The sequence below is a fragment of the Terrapene carolina genome, unplaced genomic scaffold (genome assembly GCF_002925995.2).
Source record: "Terrapene carolina triunguis isolate 2854851 unplaced genomic scaffold, T_m_triunguis-2.0 Scaffold374, whole genome shotgun sequence".
NCBI classification, from domain to species: Eukaryota; Metazoa; Chordata; order Testudines; family Emydidae; genus Terrapene; species Terrapene triunguis.
The window spans coordinates 677460-698832 of NW_020664725.1; the positions used below are offsets into that span (position 1 = coordinate 677460).

At 47.8% G+C, this 21373-nt stretch overlaps 1 protein-coding gene across 4 annotated transcripts in view; it reads right to left on the bottom strand.

The window, feature by feature from the left end:
- PKNOX2 (PBX/knotted 1 homeobox 2) overlaps window positions 1-21373 on the bottom strand; it is a 676497-nt gene that overhangs the window by 317307 nt on the left and 337817 nt on the right. For 3 of the 4 annotated variants that reach the window (XM_026657858.1, XM_026657857.2, XM_026657860.1), the window contains one exon: window positions 14324-14432. The exons of the other annotated variant lie outside the window; for it this stretch is intronic. In XM_026657858.1, coding sequence (XP_026513643.1) covers window positions 14324-14410 — 87 coding nt within the window. In that variant the 5' untranslated portion in view covers window positions 14411-14432. The remainder of the gene's footprint in view (window positions 1-14323; window positions 14433-21373) is intronic. 4 annotated transcript variants of the gene reach the window in all.

Consider the following 21373-nt stretch of genomic DNA (forward strand, 5'->3'; position numbering starts at 1 on the left):
TATATACCCCTTCATGTAGCACAAGAACCAGGGGTCACCCAATGAAATTAATAGGCAGCAAGTTTTAAACAAATAAAAGAAGTATTTCTTCACACAATACACAGTCAACCTGTGGAACTCATTGCCAGGGGATGTTGAAGGTCAAAAGTATAACTGGGTTAAAAAAAAAGAATTAGATGATTTCATGGAGGATAGGTCCATCAATCGCTGTTAGTCAAGATGGTCAGGGATGCAACCTCAGGGTTGGGTGTCCCTAAACCTTTGACTTCCACAGTCTCTGCCCTGTTCTGTTCATTCCCTTGGAAGCATCTGGTATTTGCCATTGTTGGAAAACAGGATACTGAGCTAGATGGAGGAGCAATGGAGGAGTTGGCCTTGGCCCTCCCACACTTCAAAGCACAGTGCTTCCTCCTCCCACTGAACCAGGGGTTGGGGCTGGGGCCACTCCCTCCCCACACAGCTGCCTTTCTGTCTGAACAATTCTGAGATTACACAATGATATTCCTTCTGGCTGTGAGTTACTATATTAACTGCTTTAGCCACAGACTAAATATCATTTTCCACAAGAGTTGCTATTGGAATACCATCCAGCACTCCAACTTTTAAGGTTCCACCTAAGCCTTTCCTCTCCAAACATACCACAGCCAAAGGCAGAGGAATTTTATATCTTCCCAATGCCAGGAGTTCTACCTCCTGGCCAGGTAACATGTGATTCTCTCTGAACATGCTTTCCTTGATCACAGAAATCTGGGCTCCGGTGTCTCTCCACCCTAGATGCTCTGCAGGGCTACAGGGCCTCAGCATACCAGTGAGGGAGAGGGAATGGAAGTTGCACTGGAAGTTTCAGAAGGAACTGGCTATGGAGAAGCCCTCCTATTTTAACAGTTCTTTCAACTGCAAACAGGAATAAAATATCCCTGCATTTCCCTTCTGCTTCTACCACACCAGCAGAAAACAAGGTGCACTGGAGATCAGCCAAAACACCACGTTCAACTCAGAGGGCTCACAAAAGGAAACCAGGAGGAGTAGTGAAACAAGCAAACGATTACGCCAATTTTCAACACGCCATAAAACCCGCACCAAGGTGTCATTTGTGCAAAGTGACCTTTCTCACCATAGGGACACATTAAGGAGATGAGCATAAAGGGCCATGTGACTCTCACACAGGCTCATAATGTGCAGATTTCACTCCATCATAAAAGCCTCCCGAAGGTGGCAAGCAGGTCTCAGCATTGCAGAGTACAGCTCTTAGTCTCATCGGTGAGAAAGCCTGAGATGACAATCATATCTCTCACTTAATCATATCTTCACTGCGAAAAGTTAACTTGCCTGCCCCTTTCCCCTCACACTCAGACAAACACATCAGGTGGAACTGACTGCAGGCGCTTTCTGGGGAGGGAGGGGATTTCAGTCCAACTCTGACCTCAGGCCAGGCAAACCTACAGGACACAGGAGAGGAAAATGGCACACTTCTTCCCAAGGAGTTCTCCAAAATGTGTAGGGGTAGGAGAGGCTTTGGCAGGGGGTTCTGCCCCCAAATCTTGTGATACCAGGACATGAACAGGACATGTGGCATCCTGTGCCTTCCACTTCATTATTGGGGCCACATCCCCCCTTTTCTGGCTCTCAAGCAGCAGGCTTCAGGGCTTCTTTAGCCAGCCCCAGGAGCTCCCCATGAAGGATTTCACAGCATGGGAACGTGAAGCTCTAGAGGAGCTAATGAAGCATCATATACATTAACAGTTCTTTGTGGTGCATGGTGGGGGAGGACAATATCTATCCTCCATGTCCCTGTCTGTGGTCCCCTCCCTCCTACCTTGGATTCTGATCTCAATGGGGCTACTCACGCAGTAAAGTACTATTGGCGCACAATCTGACCCATGATCAGCAGTGAAATAGCTATCAGTGTTGGCACTTAAACTGTCATCACAGGCCACAGAGCTTACACGGTCTGGAGATGAACAAGGGAGTTCACAGCTCTCAGTTTTGGCGGTCTACAGACTCATTCACATTCACAGAATTACCTTTGCAGCCATAAGGGCTAGAAACATGTTTTAAGAGGAAGCTTAAATTTTGCAGAAACCGCTGAAGTCGCCACACAGAGATGCTGATCCCACTGCCAGGTCGCTCCAGCCTCGCCTGTGGCTGTTCCCAAACCCCACGCTGTACAGTATTGCCATTTATGCTGCAGGCTGGCTGAAGTGTGGCTAGCACAGGAAGTGCAACGTGAGCAGAACATTTCCTTTTAAAGCCCGAAAAATACATTTGACGTGAAAGTTTCTATTTCAGAATCTAAAAAAACCTCTTAACTTAATTTGGAGCCATTCAAAGGGCACTGAAACCCTCTTCAGTAAAGTGTCACTGAAACTTACACTGAGGCTTTGTTTCCAGCGGCCATAGAGGCTATAGTGAGGTGAGGGAGAGTCATTGCAATTATACTGCAACATTTGGAAGAGGCTGACCTGCCATAATGTGCATTAGGAAAGGAACGTTGCTGCGAGTGAGAGTTTGGCTTTAACTTAGGGCAGGTCTACACTTACTTCCTGGTCTGGCCGTAAGCAATCGATCTTCTGGGATCGATCCTGGAAGTGCTCGCCGTCGACGCCGGTACTCGGCGAGAGGAGTACGCGGCATCGACGGGGGAGCCTGCCTGCAGCATCTGGACCCGCGGTAAGTTCGAACTAAGGTACTTCGAATTCAGCTACGTTATTAACATAGCTGAATTTGCGTACCTTAGTTCGAAGTGGGGGGTTAGTGTGGACCAGGCCTTAGATTTATTTAAAGGATTTTCAAGGAATCACTCAAGGCATAAATGAGCACCCAGAAGCAGTGAACCAATCAGTTAAAAGTTTTCATCAAGTGACTCAAACAATTAGTATCTAGATCAGCCAGAGACCATACAGCTCCAGAGAAAGCATGCTGGACACCAGAGAGTGTGCTGACAGACCAGCCGTACAGGGGAGACTGCAGTATGGACTACATTACCATGCAGTCCCAATAAATATGGCTGCAAGGGGGACTCTCAATAGTATCTCAACCAACAAACAGAAACCATTATGGACCCCGAAGGCAGGAAGATGAAAAGGGAGATGCCTGATGTGAGGAGACAGCCACGTTGGCTACTGTTTATAACTCTCAGATTTCCTGTCCAGCTCTGAATTCAAAACAACCACACTAATCAGTTTTGCTGCTTGTTCTAAATAAAATAATTCCTTCTGGGAGGACAGATGAATGCCACAATTATTCTGCTAGACTAACAATGGAAAGGGCTGCAAAGCCTCCAGAAAGTGACTACTAGTGCCATACATAACAGTAATTTTGGGGCTACAGCAGAGGTAGGCAAACTACGGCCCACGGGCCACATCCAGCCTGCAGGATCCTCCTGCCTGGCCCGGGAGGCTAGCCCCCAACCCCTCTCCTGCTGTTCCCCCTCCCCCGCAGCCTCAGCTCACTGCACCTCTGGGCGGCTGGGCAGCGCAGTTGCAGAGCCATGGCCTGATGGAGTGCTCTGGGCGGTGCCACCGGTGCTCCAGGCAGCGCGGTAAGGGAGCAGGGAGCAGGGAGGGTTGGATAGAGGGCAGGGGAGTTCGGGGTGGTGGGCAGGGGGCGGGGTGTGAATAGGGGTCGAGGCGGTCAGAAGGCGAGGAACAGGGGGGTTCAATGGGGGCAGGAGTCCCGGGGGGGCTGTCAGGAAAGAGAGAGGGTTGGATGGAGTGGCAGGGGGCAGTCAGGGGCGAGGGTCCAGGGGCGGTCAGGGGACAGGGAGCAGGGGGTGGTTGATGGGGCAGGAGTCCTGGGGGGGTCATCAGGGGACAGGGAACGGGGGGGTTGGATGGGGTAGGAGTCCCAAGGGGACTGTCAGGGGTGAGAAACGGGGGGGTCGGGGGCTGGGCCACGCCTGGCTGTTTGGGGAGGCACAGCCTCCCATAACTGGCCTTCCATACAATTTTGGAAACCCGATGTAGCCCTCAGGCCAAAAAGTTTGCCCACCCCTGGGCTACAGTCATCCCTCCACGCCTGTGCACTGCAGATACATCACCCAAAGCAATTAACCATTAATTATCCCAAGGAGAGATGCTTAATGTTTAAATATGCAACTGTCACAAAATGCAGCACTGCTTAGCACTGCTTGGCTTTTGAGTCCGAATTTTTCACTATGGAAAAGTTTTGTTTTTAAAAGATTCTATAAAAACATTCTCTCTCTCTGGAGCTCAGCATCAGAGCTTGTGGAAATGACAAGAAAACAGCATGAAGGTGGGGGCTAACTCTGTCACACAGCAGGTGCCTTGGGGTACGTCTTCATTACCCGCCATATCGGCCGGTAGCAATCGATTTATCTGGGATCGATATATCGCGTCTCGTTAAGACGCGATATATCGATCCCCGAACGCGCTCACCGTCGACTCCGGAACTCCACCAGAGCGAGCGGCGGTAGCGCAGTCAATGGGGGAGCCGCGGCCGTCGATCCCGCGCTGTCTGGACCCCAGGTAATTCGATCCAAGATACTTCGACTTCAGCTACGCTATTCGCTATTCGAAGAACTGTTACCTAGTTCTTCACCTTTACTGTAGGACGGTCCATTCCCTTCCTCCATCTGTTACTATGTGAGTTCTGGAACTGTAAACTCTTCAGGGAAGGGGCTGTCGGGCACCTAGTCTGCTTTTGGCTGCTGGATTACAATACATAATAATGCTGAAATGAGAGGAGAGGACTGCGTAGTAGGAAGAAAGTCTAAGCCCTTGTATCAGAGGCCTGGTATGAGGCCTGAACTAAAGTAATGGTCAAAACTTGATAATATAAAGCAAAGTTAAGCAAAAGGCAGGCCCTGCTTACAGAATTTGGCAAGCATAGGGCTGATATTGCAAAAACACATACTCCTAAGATGCGCTAGGCACAAAACACTCACGTAAACACATTCCAGAAGGGTGGTACCAGAACACACCTATAAACATATTCCCCAAAGGTAACAGGAACATTCTGACCCTTCTTAAGGATACGGTCAGGATAACAGCATGATGAATAGAGATGTTTTGATCAAACCTACAGCTACAAGGCAATGGGTGGCACCCTAATACGTCAGAGGGTGGCACCCTGATATGTCAAGGGGAATATGTAACTTGTTTGTATTGGTGTGTAAAGGTGTATCTCAGAGGGAGTGTCTTTGATAGTGAAAAGTCCCACCACTATCTGAGCTGGTCCATTGTCACAAGCATACATGTGTTAGTGTACCTGTAACCATTGAGCCGGGGCATTAGCACTGTGCTTCATCAGCAATAAACCTGACCAAGTGCCTTTTCTACAAGCCAAGTCTGTAAATTTATTGGGTGGTTTGCTCGAGGTCTGCTGTGCCAGCTGTCTGCGCAGAGCTGGGACAGCACACGGTAGAACACACGGGAGAACACACATGCAGCCAAACATCTGAACACACTGGTGACACCTAGGACAATTCTCACACACACGCACATACACACACAAACATGCATGCACACACTCGTATCCATATCATGCTTGTGCACAGATATGTTCATGCACACACATGTGCACCCATCCACACAGACGTAAGTGTTCTCTGGGTCACAGTATACAGTGCAGGTGTTTCTCATCTGTAAAACTCATGAGTTGTCTCCAAGTATCCCAGGGATACCTATTCATTTATATCAGCTGCTCTAGCTGTAGTGGGAGCCATCCGAGGAGTGAACCAAATTCTCAAAGCATGCTTGAAATGAACAAACTGGTTCTTAGCAAAGAGGCAAAAGGGACATTCCTAGTCTTGCACCAAATAAGCAGGTCATTTATGGTAGAAACTCAGATGTTTTCAGACCAAGGCAAATCAAGTTCTTACTGGGCATCACATTTCGGAACAACTTGAAGTGCTCCCCACTGAACGCAGATATTACCATAAATGTGTGGCTGGAGCCTCCAGCTCGGTGGCTGAAATGGTGCAGCACAGCTTGGCACACATGGGCCAACATAGAAATGTATGTTTGAAACAGCGATTGATTTCTCCTGGGACACAAGAGCGTTTGGCATCCGGACTAGCCATGAAAGCCCCTTTCAGCAGCTGTGATTTGTTAATCCACAGTATAATGTGAATTAAATGCGGCTCTTCACACTTAACTAACCCCCCCACCCCACCTCCAATCTACATTCTTTTGTAACGTTTGGGTCGCTCATGCAGCTATCGACTAATCTCTCCAGCCCCAAACATCTCCCAGCTGCTGACTACAGCCATTATGGAGGAATTCCAGCAACTCAGACCCAGTGAACATTTAATCCTAAAGCTGTTAGACTCTGAGGAAATGGGCTCCTCCAGTTTAAAACTGTTACCCTTAACTAATGGAAAGGGAAGCATTCTGTTTATGTCCTAAGCATACCGCAGAGCCTGAGAGCTAATGCCTTTGCTTACTTTACATGTTATATTTGTCTTGCAAAAGAGTTCATGGAAGGTCACTGACAGATGGGCTTGTTTGGAAGAGGCAGCCAGAAGCTGGGCAGCAAAATGCAGCAGCTCTCTGCTGTCTTCATCCCCTGTGGGACTATTTACTGCCCCATCCCTCTGTAGTGATCAGTATGGGCAGGCAGACAGTGACCCTTCCTCTAGCCACAAATGAGGGATCTCTGCCTCCCAGTTTGCAGGAGGGGAAACAGCTTCACAGGGATGTGCCTAAGGTCACAGGGTTGGTCACTAGCAGAGCTGGGCACAGAACCCAGAACTCCTTATTCTCAGCCCCACACTAACCACTAAGGGCCAGATTCTCAAAGAAGCTCAGCTCCTGCTGTGAACTCCCAAAGGCCTGAGCAAGGCCTGGGGCATAAACTGCACCACCCCAGGAGTAGTCCTGGTGGCTTTGTGCTCCTCTTGCTCCAGGAGGACAATGATTTTCTATTTTTCTATACCCACAGCAGATTACTGACCCCTCAGCCCCACACATTCTGCTGTGCTGGCCAAGAAGAGCTAGTTCCCAAATGGTGTTCTGTGTATCACTGTTGGTGACCTGCAAAGCGCTGGGAGGTCACATAGCGCAGGATCCTCCTTGTTTCCAACTAATCGTAAAAGCCTGGAAGCCTGAAGAAGCAGCTAGGAAACAAGGAGCAGGAACAAGCCAAGTTGCCTCACCTAGAGGCCATCGTGACACAAGAGTGGGAGGAGAAACAAAGCATCGCCAAGGACTGGAACTACCACGAGGAGGAGCCATCACTTGGGAAGAATAATGGGAACTGCCACAGGGAGAATCCGGGAAACCAGGGGAACTCGATGTCAGGAAAGTATGTACAAGTGCAGGGAGCAGGGAACATGCAAGGGAGCAAGATGCGGGAGGGGAACAGAACAGATCAAAGTGGGAGATGAAATAAAGAGCACAGCAAGCCAAGTGATTACTTTCTTTTCCAAAAAGGACAAAACACTTATTGCATTAAATGCAGTAAAGGTGTTCAGCTTCCCCAGAGTGACCAGAGCCTGTGAGAGACGGAATTAACTTACATGAGAAAAAAACGAAGGTGACTACGAACAAACTTCAGAGAATAAAAATGGGCAAATAACTGAAAATGGAAGGAGAGAGAGATAAGGTGGGTGAGGTACTGTCTTTATTGGACCAACTTCTATTGGTGAGAGAGACACGCCTTCTGGAATTGTTTGAAAACTAGCTCCAAATTCACTGAATACATTATTTGGATGAGCTCCACTCACACTGCAACTGATGAGAGAGATAGAGGGCTTGTCTACAAGTGCGTTGATATGCACTAGAGAGTGTGAATTCTAAACCACACTGCATTGCATGTTAGCTGGCCATGTAGACCTAGCTGGCATGCACTAAAAGTTCGCTAGTGCATGTTAAGGTAGCACTAAGGCCTGGTCTACACTAACACCCCAATTCGATCTAAGGTACGCAACTTCAGCTACGTGAATAACGTAGCTGAAGTCGACATACCTTAGTTCGAATTTACCGCGGTTCAGACGCGGTCCACACGCGGCAGGCAGGCTCCCCCGTCGACTCCGCGGTACTCCTCTCGCTGAGGTGGAGTACCGCAGTCGACGGCGAGCACTTCCTGGTTCGAATTATCGCGTCCAGACCAGACGCGATAAATCGAACCCGGAAGTTCGATTGCCAGCCGTCGAACTACCGTGGTAGTGTAGACAAGCCCTAAGAGTAGTATGCAACACATTGGTGGTTGGAATACACACCCCTCTTGTGTGCACTCACTGTCGTGAGTTGCAATCAACCCTGAGACAACAAGAATGACACCTTTGTAGATAAACAAAAAGAAACCTACCAGTTTTCCAGGAACTGAACTGCCTCTATGGTTCTCATCTGCTTAGACGATCACAGTATTTTTGATATGACTTATTCCCAGCCACATCACAGAGTGGCTTAGACAAGTTAAAGAGTAAAACACATAAATACTGATGGGTCAGAACCCAACCCTCACCTCCAAACCCCTGTAATTTTTAGGGAGGAGGCCCTGGCTTCCAATTCAAGGCTCTTCATCAGAACCTTCTCTAAGCAGGCTGATTCCAGGTTAGCTCCAGTGCACAAAGGGGCCTGTTCTCTTCATCCAGTTGCAAGCAGACAGTCTCTCAGGACAGCTGATGTCATGAGGCACCTGTCAAACCTGGGCTAAAACTTACTACAGGGGTCGGCAACCTACGGCATGCATGCCAAAGTTGGCACGCGAGCCAATTTTTCCTGGCACGCGGCGTGGGCTGAGCCGCTCAGCCCCACCACTGCTCTGGAGTTCCCGCTGCCAGCTGCCGGCTCCTGCGAGACCCACCGCGGGTCCAACTCAGCACCTGCTGCTGGCCTGGGGGGAAGGAACCCCAGGCTGGCAGCGGGCTGAGACCCCGGCTGGCAGGAGCCGCTGGTGAAAACCCCAGAGCCGCGGCGGGCTGAGCTGCTCAGCCCGCCCCGCTCTGGAGTTCCCGCTGCCGGCTCCTGCCAGCCGGGTCCCCACGGGTCCCACTCAGCACCCGCTGCCGGCCTGGGTTAAGGAACCCCAGGCTGGCAGCGGGCTGAGGCCTCAGCTGGCAGAAACCCCAGAGTGGCGGCAGGCCGAGCCAGTCGCTGCTCTGGGGTTCTGGCTGCTGGCCCCTCGCCAGCAGGGTCTCTACTGCGCAGCTCCACTCACCTTGCTTCCGGTGGGAGGCTCTCTTGCAGACAGGGTCCAGGCCTACCAGCCCTGCTCAGGCCTACCAGCCACCTACTCCACTCACCTCAGCTGCCAATCTTGGTTTCCAGCCCTTGCTCATCCTGCTTTCGGGCCTGGAGTCCCAGCAGGCCAGCCTTTACATATAACAGTAGTTTGGTTATATATTATAGACTTATAGAGAGACCTTCTAAAAAGCGTTAAAATGTATTACCGGCACCCGAAGCCTTAAATTAGAGTGTATAAATGAAGATTCGGCACACCACTGCTGAAAGGTTGCCGACCCCTGACCTACTAGAACAGCTGGTGAGATTGCTGCGCTATCAGATTTGAATCTCCTGATTCAGCTTTGAACACAAAGCCCTGTGTCCAACCTAGCCCCACCATGGATGGAAATGCTGCCTTTTCAGCCACTGTAATAATAGAGCCACTAATGCAGCTGCTTTTAGAAAAGTTAGGTGTGTTGGCCCAAAGAGCCCAGCACAGATTGTGAAGCACCCCTGGTATTTGGCAGCAATTGAATCTAAATAATGTCACAAAACTCCATGTTCAAGACTTTTGGGTGCTTTGGCAGACATTCTTTATAACAACTAAATCCTTATTTGCATTTGGACAGAGGTTTGTTCTAACCCTTAGAGCCACATTATACAGGAAGTATTTTTTCCCTGAGATAGTTTGCCAAATTTTTTTAAATAAATCAAAACATAGTTTACATTTTCTTATGGTTTCTTCCCCTAGCTTCTATTTAGTTAAAGGGTTCATATTTCTAGCTTGTTAACCTACAAGTTGTGCTAGGCATATGATGCGGGGTGAGGGCAGAAGTATGCAGAACTGAGTGGAAAAGCCTTTGCCATTTCATTCCGTGCATTTTCACCTCCTTGAAAAGTTGCTTTTCTGCAAAATATTGGGGTCATGGGGCAGAGAGGAGAAGGAGTTGTTCTTTGGTTTGATGCATAAAATCCAGGCCAGTTTTCCAGAGCCAGTTCAGTCAAGTCCCTGGGCGTCAGGGATGGCATGAACCCAGTGCCATCAAACTTGAACCCAACCCTTGCCCAGCCTTAACTCTGAAGGTGAACCTCAGGAGGAACCTTACCAGGGGTCCAGATTTGAACCCTTCCACCTCCACTAACTGACTCCAAGCTGTCTAATTATTAGTGTGAAGGTAAAAGAACCATCTTCCTGGTCATCTTCCTAAGACCAACTGAACTCCACACTCTGAGAAACAGTCAGCAAGGCCTCTGGAAAGCAGCTAAATCAGGGAAATAGAAATAATACAATATGACTTAAATTATATGACTTGTCCCAACCAACCCAGTTTGCAACTAGAAAACGCACTGTGAAACCAGCTCAGCATTTGTATGGGCCTCCCAAGAGTGGCGACAATACTGTGCTTATTTCTCTCTTTGTGCCGACTGCCACACTCACTTCACTGCATGCCCAGTGTGTTCATCTCCCACTGCCAAGTTCTATTTTCATAGAAATGCCACAAACTCATTTTTAGTTTTGTTATGAATATTTCACACAGCTCCACCTTCTAGTGGCTTCAGTGCATTGAACCTAGCCGGTCTCAACTTTTTCCATACTACGACCCCATGTTACAAAAGAAGAATTTCTGGACCCACTTCCATCTTGCCATAGTACCCCTAGACGTGTTTGCCACCTGCTGCACCCAGGGTCCAGCAAAATAAAGAAGCCCTGAGATTTCCTTAAATATACATGTCCTACTAGCAAGCTCTTGGTCCAATGAGTCTGATATTCAAATACTAACGTTTTAGCATTGGGTGATCTACTTAATCTAGCTCCTGATTGGTAAATATCAGAGAGCAATTTTTGGTGTTCTGTTCCTGGCTTGAACTAGACAGTCTAAGTTCATTAACAGTGGAGCTGAGCAAATAACTCACAGCAAATAAATTATTTTCACTCTGAGGGGATCACAGTTTCCTCACACTTAGTCATTCTCCACATTTATTCAATTCATGTTATAGGGTTGTTGTTTTTAAAGTGAACTTTGTGGCTTTAGAATGAAGAATTTGCTGCCAGCATTTGATGCTTGATATGCAAAATCTGAGTTGCGTTGGGTGTCTGATATTGGGCGCAGAAGCCACATGCTTTTGTCTCCTGTGCCTTTTGGGGGGAGAGTAACTGATGGAATCAACAGCAGGGCTTGAAGTAGCACCTCAGGGAGAAAGAGCAGATAAACAGGATTAGGGGGTTTGCCAAAATCAAACCCTTCCTTTTGTGTGCCCCCCAGGCACTCCTTCAGATGTGGTTGCTAGGATCATCAGGCTATTGTAACGTTTACTGGATGAGCGCAGAGTGGCCCATTCATTTTTCTGTTGTCATGCTGGCACAAAGTAACTGCCCAGGGGTTAAGGGTTTGTTCAGGTCCTTGTTTGGCTAGTTTAACTGGGGAGGGGATTTGGGAACTCTACATCTCTGCTGCCCCATTGCATATTATTGTAACCTCTTTGGTGTTTAGAGAGCATAGCCCTTTAAATCTTTTTTCCTAAGGGGGAGAGGGAGAGTAAGAAAAAAGGAGGGAAACTCCAGGGGGCAGCGCTGGAGCTCCAGGGAGAGGGAGAGGCAGCCGGCAGGCCCTGGAAAAGTGAAGCAGCAGAGAACCTGCCTGAAGCCTGGGAAGGACAGGGCCGATCGGGGACACCCCAGGACAGGAGCCAGGAGGAGCACTGTGCCAGGGAGGAATTGCCCGAGAAGGACAGGCCGGGGCTTGTGAGTACTGGGGCTTGTGACTCTGCACTGGGGACAAGGAGGGAGGTTGCTAGCTAGTTAAGTGGGGAGGTGGTCGCTCTGTGTGGCTTTGCAGGGAGCGGCAGAAGAGGGCACCGGAGGGGTTTGTTGGGGGAAAGTTCACTGGCGCTGAAGACGACCAGGAGCACCCAAGACTCACCACTGGACTGGAACTTTGCTCAGGACTCCTGAACTCTGTGTGCAGACACATTGCTCAGAGTCTGCCCTTCCAGGCTGTGCTACCACTGGGCCTGTGGAGCCTTGGCTTGGATGCAGCCCCGTTCTACTGCTTCCCCTATATTTCCCCTTGTTGTTTTTCTCCTCTCATCCCTCTGTAAATAAATATTTCCCTTTGTTATATCCACTGTACTTTTCCTGTGGTGGTGTATGTTCACTCTGGGGGGTTTGGAACAGGTGCCCCTGGGATGGAAGGGATTTCTCCTGCTGCGTTCCTGCGTGCGCCTTCTCTTGGCCAGCGCTGCCTGCAGAGCAGACTCCATCTTGGCCACGAGGGCGCTAAAGTTACATTATTAAAAATGCTCCAGTCTGGTGTGAGCAGATGAGCTTTCAGCTTCACTTTAACTTTCTGCCAGTGAATATGACATTGCTCAAAAGTCCCTGGAAAGAGACTATAGAAGGGGCTTGAGCAGCACCAAAGAAAATTCACCTTGAAATCAGAGCACAAATGCCAGGACATGTTTTGTAGTATTCACCCAACTCCAGTACATTTGCCGTACTGGTGCTGCCTTCTGAAATACAGGCTGATCCCTTAGCCAGCTTTGCATTAGACCTATCTACAGAAAAGCACTTGTTTTAGCTGTCTGAGGACTTCAATGGGATTGACATGGTGTGGTGCAGGTATGTGTCAGAGTTGCTGAGAGACCACATCGGTCTTTTCATAGGCTGTCTATACTACCCACTGGATAAGCGGGCAGCGATCGATCCAGCAGGGGTCAATTTATCATGTCTAGTCTAGATGCGATAAATCGACCCCGAGTGCTCTCTCGTCGACTCCTGTACTTCACCACTGGGAGAGGTGCAGGCAGAGTCGATGGGGGAGCGGTAGCAGTCGACTCACTGCAGTGAAGACACAGCGGTGAGTAGATCTAAGTACGTCGACTTCAGCTACGTGAACACGTAGCTGAAGTTGCATAACTTAGATCGATCTCCACCCCCGACCCCTCCAGTGTAGACCAGGCCTAAGCTTGTATCTTTTATAGTTCTCCAAGGAGAGAATTAACTCAGCAACGCAGCAGTGTCTCCTTTCAGCTGGCAGGCCTCCAGCTCCCCTCCCCCAGCCCTTTCCTCCCAAGTCCTTATATGCCAGCTACAGAGAGCTGAGCACTTTTCCTGCTTATCCCAGTGTCTGGGAAAGAAACTCCTCTTTGGAATCCAGGCCGAATTAAAAAGATCATATGACGACTATTCACTGCTCACCCTTCCTTTCTCAAACGGATTAAGTGTAAAAGTAACAATTTTAAAAAGGCATCAAGAGATAGGACCAACAGTCACAAAGTCACAGCACTTTCACCCAGTGTAGGGGTGAAGTTTCATGCTATCTTGGAGTGAGTTCTTTCAGATCAAGCACATTGCGAAACCAGCCATTGTCTGTATACCCTCTTTACACCCCTTCCCTCTTGGGACAAATATCAGATGATGCTACTGGCAAAACTTTTGAAAGTGTGTAAGGCTCAGATTTGTAAAGTGATTTAGGTGTTCCTATGCTCAGTGTCATCCCAACATCTAACTGATTTAGGAGCTTAAATGGCATTTTCAAAAGGGATTTAGGAACTTAGGAGTCTAAATGCCATTGACTGTCTCCCAAACCTGTGTTCTGGACTCTGGCACAAAAGATCCCAGGGTGGCATGTTCAAACTGGGGAGTCTAAAGTTAGGCCAGGCCAGATTTCCAAAGGTGCCTCAAGATGAAGCTAGGTGTCTAGTGGGGTTTACAAAGTCATATGCATAGGTTAGAGTCCCATAGCTCCCATTAGAGTCAATGGGAATCAAGTTACAAACTTATTCAGGTGTGTCTGAACCTTCCAGAAGGTGCCAACGTGTATTTTTGGGCACCTAAATACTTTTGATAATATGTGGCCTAGGGTATGATCTTGGCATTTGGGGATATATTTGGTTAGAGCAGGGCACAGAACAAAATCCAGTAATGCATTGCAACTTCATCTGCCTTTGGTTCTAGATAACAATGTGAGATCCTTCCATTTCTTGCCAGAATCAATTTTGCTTTGCACTTGGCAGCAATACCGATCCATAAGGAATTTTTTCTTTGGCGCTAAGTCCCCTGCTGTTTTTCTGCAACACTCCAAACGCTTCTACAAAGGCTATACGTGGAAATGCATGGAAAGCCCCTGGCCAAGCCTCGCTGCTGCTGCATGTTTGAAGGGTGGTGTTGGATGTGAGCTCTGCAGCACACTCACCTGCTGGCTGTCTTGGTAAGGGGGAGGGGGCACACTCTGTGTGGCCATCATTGTCAGAGCTGGTGCTGGGGAGACATGTTGCATCATGGGATTGATTCACATCTAGAACCTGTTGATGGGAGAAAGTTCAGCTTGATTAACAAAAAAAAAAAAAAAAAAAAAAAAAAAAAAAAAAAGGACAAGTCAGTCAAAAGATGAGACACTGCCTGCTCCCGAGTGAACGCTGCCTTCAGGGCATGACGCAGCACCCCTCCTTCAGCCTATCATTCCTGCACTGGTCCTGCCAATGAGCTCAGCCTATTGAGTCATTTTCCTATGTGGCCCCTACAAATGAGCTTCTGCCGTTAGAATTACTCAGACTCAAAGCAGTTCAGTACTGACGCTCTAAGATGGCTGCGTTTTGTTGTTGTTTGAAGTGGCATAGTTGTGCTAATTGTACAAATCCAAAATCCTGACTCCAAGACACACTATGAAAACACAAATCCATCTCCTCACTATTCAGGAGGTGATCATGTTGCCAAAGGAAACTGGGTGAGAGGGAGACTGTCCCGAAATATTTCAAGCTTGTGATCAGCTCAGGCCTGAAATATTAGTCAAAAGTAGGCGTACGAGCATTGTTATTGTTCATTGCCAATTGCCAGAATGCTCGGTACAAACTCTTGCTTTATTGTGAGAGTAAACAAACACGGAGCCATTGCATCAACCAACTCTACTGTACTTTTAGAAATATTTCTATAGCTTCATGCACATTCTCCTCACAGGTAGGCCCCATTTATCTTGTGGCATATCAGCCTGGGACTAACATTACTCACAGTACAACTTGCAACAATAGATCTGAAAATCTGTCAAGAGGACAGAAGAGTACAGGGTCACCAATTAGTCAAACATTGAATGACTAAGTCAGTTTCATTCCCATCTGCTGTCTTCTGATTCAAAACCTTTCCAAACATATCCATTTATAGTATTAAAAGATAACCCTACACAATGTTAAATCTAGGAGATTTACTGCTTTAGGCAAACTGAAAAATCTCTCTACCTTTTTACATATCATCATGTAATAGACATATAGAGACGACATTCTTTGCTCCCCAGGTAACCATTCTGGTCCTGTTAACCAGAGCAGCTCCACCCCAGGGCTGCTCTTGTTAACAGGATCACTTCCTCTCAATATTTCCTCACTTGCAGTTAGGTTCATAGTTATTTGCATCCCACACAGGGCCGGCTCCGGCTTTTTTGCCGCCCCAAGTAGCGAAGGAAAAAACAAAACAAAACGATTGAGCTGCCGCTGAAGTGCTGCTGAAGATGAAGAGAGGGACTGAAGGACCCGCTGCCGAATTGCTGCTGAAGACCCAGACATGCCGCCCCAATAACGGACGGAGTGCCGCCCCTTTTCATTGGCCGCCCCAGGCACCTGCTTCCTTCACTGGTGCCTGGAGCCGGCCCTGTGTGGGATGCAAATAACTATGAGCCTAACTGCAAGTGAGGAAATATTGAGAGGAAGTGGTCCTGTTAATAAGAGCAGCCCTGGGGTGGAACCAGTTGTGGCCCCTTGTGCTGATGCCATTGCAGTATCACAGTCTGTTGCCATGCACTGACTGTGATGTCACCAATTCAGCATTATGACTTGAATAAATAATCCTAGAGGAAGGGAAATTGGGTTGGCAGAGACCAGACACTTAGTTATTTTTTGATACTGAACAAAAGCCATGGAGGGAAAGCCTCCAAGCTTGTGGACAGTAAATAGATATTTGTTGGAGTGTAAAACCTTCAAAAGATTTCACCATTGCAATAGTCTGGCTTTGACTCATAATGATCTGGAAAAAGGAGTAAATAGTGATGTGGCAAAATTTGCAGATGATACAAAATTACTCCAGATAGTTAAGTCCAGAGCAGACTGCAGATCTCACAGAACTGGGTGATTTGGCAACAAAGTGGCAGATGAAATTCAATTTGATAAATTCAAAGTAATGAACATTGGAAACATAATCTCAATTATACACACAAAAAGATGGGGTCTAAATTAACTAATACCACTCAAGAAAGAGATCTTGGAGTCATTGTGAATAATTTTCTGAAAACATCCACTCAATGTGCAGCAGCAGACAAAAAAGCTAACAATGTAGAAGGAGATACCTTCATGCATCCTTCACTATCAGGACAGAGGAGAAGAAAGGAATTGGTAATCAGTCACTGTAGAATGCTGGAGAACTTCTACAAAGAAATCAAAGACACAATGTGTCAAGGTGATGGGTGGGGAAAGGCAGTGGCCCTAGGGACTATTGTCAGGCTGTTCTAACCTGCACTAGGGTCAGGGCAGAGAACTCACTCCCCAGTGCCTCTCCTCTCAGGGGCACTCAGTGGGAGCTGAGTGCTGTGAGAACAAAAACTTACTGGAAGTTCAAACCATAAGACACTCTGCCTTGTGTGGATTTTAACTTGCTCTAAAGTCTATAGGGTAGCAAACAGAGTGATGGTAATGGGCAGCCTCCTCATCCAGAAGGTAGAGAATCGGGCAGAGGAAAACTCCTCTTGAATCTACCTCTTGTTAAGAGAAATAAATTGTTCATGACTATGGAAATAATCCGTAGGCTTGCTAGCAGTGACCATTAATTTAGCATTATATGAACTGAGAACACCGGATGATAAGAGCAACTGGAAAATAAGAGGCAAAAATAAAGCTAGCCTCATTCATAAATAAGGGAGCAAGCAATATCAGCAATGGCTCTGAGATGGCCAAATATGGAGGTACAGAATCTAAAATAATGTATTCCAAAAAGGCTGACTGAGAGGAAGGATGGACTCAGGGTGGGTGTTCCCTCTAATTTTTCCCACCCATGTGCGGAATGAATTTTGTTATGTGTACCAAGATGGAGATCATGTGTAACACGACTTTAGCAAAGCTTTTGATACGGTCTCCCACAGTATTCTTGCTGGCAAGTTAAAGAAGTATGGGCTGGATGAATGGACTATAAGGTGGATAGAAAGCTGGCTAGATTGTCGGGCTCAACGGGTAGTGATCAATGGCTCCATGTCTAGTTGGCAGCCGGTATCAAGCGGAGTGCCCCAAGGGTCGGTCCTGGGGCCGGTTTTGTTCAATATCTTCATTAATGATCTGGAGGATGGCGTGGATTGCACCCTCAGCAAGTTTGCAGATGACACTAAACTGGGAGGAGTGGTAGATATGCTAGAGGGTAGGGATAGGCTACAGAGGGACCTAGACAAATTATAGGATTTGGCCAAAAGAAATCTGATGAGGTTCAACAAGGACAAGTGCAGAGTCCTGCACTTAGGACGGAAGAATCCCATGCACTGCTATAGAATAGGGACCGAATGGCTAGGCAGCAGTTCTGCAGAAAAGGACCTAGGGGTTACAGTGGACAAGAAGCTGAATATGAGTCGACAGTGTGCCCTTGTTACCAAGAAGGCTGACGGCATTTTGGGTGTATTAGTAGGGGCATTGCCAGCAGATCGAGGGACGTGATCATTCCCCTCTATTCGACATTGGTGAGGCCTCAGCTGGAGTAGTGTGTCCAGTTTTGGGCCCCACACTACAAGAAGGATGTGGAAAAACTGGAAAGAGTCCAGAGGAGGGCAACAAAAATGATTGGGGGCTGGAGCACTTGACTTATGAGGAGAGGCTGAGGGAACTGAGATTGTTTAGTCTGCAGAAGAGAAGAATGAGGGGGGATTAGATAGCTGCTTTCAACTACCTGAAAGGGGGTTCCAAAGAGGATGGATCTAGACTGTTCTCAGTGGTAGTAGATGACAGAACAAGGAGTAATAGTCTCAAGTTGCAGTGGGGCAGGTTTAGGTTGGATATTAGGAAAAACTTTTTCACTAGGAGGGTGGTGAAGCACTGGAATGCGTTACCTAGGGAGGTGGTGGCATCTCCTTCCTTAGAGGTTTTTAAGGTCAGGCTTGACAAAGCTGTGGCTGGGATGATTTAGTTGGGGATTGGTCCTGCTTTGAGCAGGGGGTTGGACTAGATGACCTGAGGTCCCTACCAACCCTGATGTTCTATGATTCTATGATCCGAGAAAAATGTTTGACGTCCTGTTTAACTGAGTTCTGATGCAGTTTCTTTTTAGATGCAAAGATAAAACTATAGGTGAAGAACACAAGTTGAACCCTTTGGAAAAGCTGTTTCATTGGAGCTCCTGCCTAGCAGGGCTTCAGAACCATCCATCAGGCGCTCAGAGACCATGATGGAGGATGCAATATAGGAATGTAGACAGACAGGCAGACTCTGGGCAACAGGTTTTGGGGTAGGACGACAGGAAAATGTCGAAGGTTGTCTGTGTCTACCTGTGAATTTGGGGACAGGCCTGGCAGTGCAGAAATATGTTCCAGATTACTAGGACCGTCAAGGTAACTGGGAAACTTCCCTCTATAGGGAACAAGTGGCCAGCAACAAGGGAGCCCAGCTTTGAAGGAGCATAGAATACAATGAGATCCCTAAGGAATTTTCAAGAAGTGGAGAAGTCTGGTCAAGGAGAATACCTAAGTTGCCACTGCTGCTGACCCCCTGCAAATGCTCCTGGGATAGAGCTGAGGAATACAACCAAAATCAATTGTGAGAACTCCGCAATTCTTCTTGCGGCAAAATCCTGTTTAGTTCATCAGATAAGTGTCCTGACCTCTCTCCTTTTCCGGAATGCTACGTTTTGTTCGTAAGAGTCCAAGACCTGGCTGGAGAGGCATGATCTCAGACTGGCTGCTCAGCAGTTTGTGTCAGAATCTCTGCGCTACGTTTTCAGCATATTAATGATGTCGTAGAGCAAAATCCCCTGCAGCCCCCTGGAAAAGTGCTTCTCCCTCCTCTGCTGTCAATATATGGAATTTTCCAAACAAGATACAGCCTTCCCTCTGTAAGCCAGGGTATGACTGAGCTCTCCCCGGCCATCTGTTGATGAACTGAGGGAAAAGACTGTATTTGCATAGACACACCTACTCTGCTAGGTGCTCAGCCGACAGACCTGCTTTGCCAAAATGTTCAATTTTGGCTGTTTGGGGCCACTGGGGGACAAGGAACAAGTGTTCCTGTCTACTGCTATGCACTGTGTTTAAAGAATCCTAGATACTATTTATCCCACCACTTTCAGTGTTTAAAGGTAAAGCTGGTCAGACTCACTTTAAAGTCCTTATTCCTACTCCGGGATCACCAGAGCTGTAATCACTTCTGAGCAGGTCTAGGGGGCTGAACTTTAGACCTTGTGTGGGGACAGTGTTGAGTATAAGACAATGCAGAGGATGCAACAGCAGTGAGGTTCCTCACTGCCTGCTGAAATCACTGAGAACTGGGCTCAGTGGTAGCAGCATATCTAGAAGCAGAAGTGGCAGCAAGCAGCAGCAGTGAGTAGTGGCAGAGACAGCAGTGAGAAGCAGCAAAGGCAGCTGCAGCAAGAAGTGGCAGAGACAACAGTGACAGCCATGGTGAGCTGTGGCGGCAACCCTGCCCTCTTCAGGAATGGGAGGTGAACCCACATGAACACACCCTGAAGTCTGTAACATGGCTGACTTCAGACAACCAGCCATGAGAACGGTGCAGCAAAGGGAAAGGGAGTGGCATGTTAAAGGGACATTCGTCTGTTGGACTTTCACACACTGAGATCATGGACACTGCCCAAGCTATTGTGGGGCAGGTGTTTACTTATGGTTTGCACACTTTTGAATCACTGTGGAGTTCCCTCTCCCTCTTAATAATAGATGTATTTTGTTCCACACAGACTCTGTGCTTGTGAGTGGGCAAGTATTGCCTCTTAAAAGGTACCCCAGGGTAGTGGTTAGTTTTCCCAGATTTCTGGGTAGGGCTTGAGCCGATTGTTTTTTAATGTCAAGAGGAGCCCCTAGATACTGATCCAGACACCGCTGGCAGAAGGGTTATGTCCCTACATGCGCACACTCACATTCATATATACTTGTGCACACAAACGCACATGCGCACACACACAATTGAGACTGTCCTTCACATCTCCCTCCCACCCACCTCAAGCACAAGAGGACCAGAGAAGATTTTTTTCACACCCTAGCTATATCCCAGAGGAGTCACTGCTGAGTGGCAGAAAGAACTCTCCCATTCTCTGCTGCTGGCTGCAGCCTTGGGGGAAGGTGGAGGAGAAGGAGACCAGGAGTTGTTGGTGCAAAACACATTTTTTTAAATTACAAAGATTCTTTCAAACATTTTCTTCAAGGGGGCTTCCTGATTTTCTGACTTTGTGAAAGCGTCAAATATCACCAGCAATGATGAGAACTGTGAATATCTGCTGGAAACTCAGTGTAAAGAGCTGCACCAGGGAAGCCATTTGAAGATCACAAGTTTATGGGTCCTACTAAACCTCTAAGGATGGAGATTCCACCACCTCCCTAGGTAACCCATTCCAGTGCTTCATCACCCTCCTAGTGAAATAGTGTTTCCTAATATCCAACCTAGACCTCCCCCACTGCAACTTGAGACCATTGCTTCTTGTTCTGTCATCTGCCACCACTAAGAACACTCTAGATCCATCCTCTTTGGAACCCCCCTCACTTCTCTTCTGCAGATTAAATAAGACCAGTTCCCTCAGCCTCTCCTCATAAGTCATGTTCCCCAGCCTCCTAATAATTTTCGTTGCCTTCCGCTGGGCTCTCTCCAATTTGTCCACATCCTTTCTGTAGAGGGGGCCCCAAAACTGGATGCAATACTCCAGATGTGGCCTCATCAGTGCCGAATAGAGGGGAATAATCACTTCCCTCGATCTGCTGGCAATGCTCCTACTAATGCAGCCCAATATGCCGTTAGCCTTCTTGGCAACAAGGGCACACTGCTAATTCATATCCAGCTTCTCATCCACTGTAATCCCCAGGTCCTTTTCTGCAGAACTGCTGCTTAGCCAGTCAGTCCCCAGCTTGTAGCAGTGCCTGGGATTCTTCCATCCTAAGTGCAGGACTCTGCACTTGTCCTTGCTGAACCTCATCAGATTTCTTTTGGCCCAATTCTCCAATTTGTCTAGGTCACTCTGGACGCTATCCCTACCCTCCAGTGTATCTACCTCTCCTCCCAGATTACTGTCA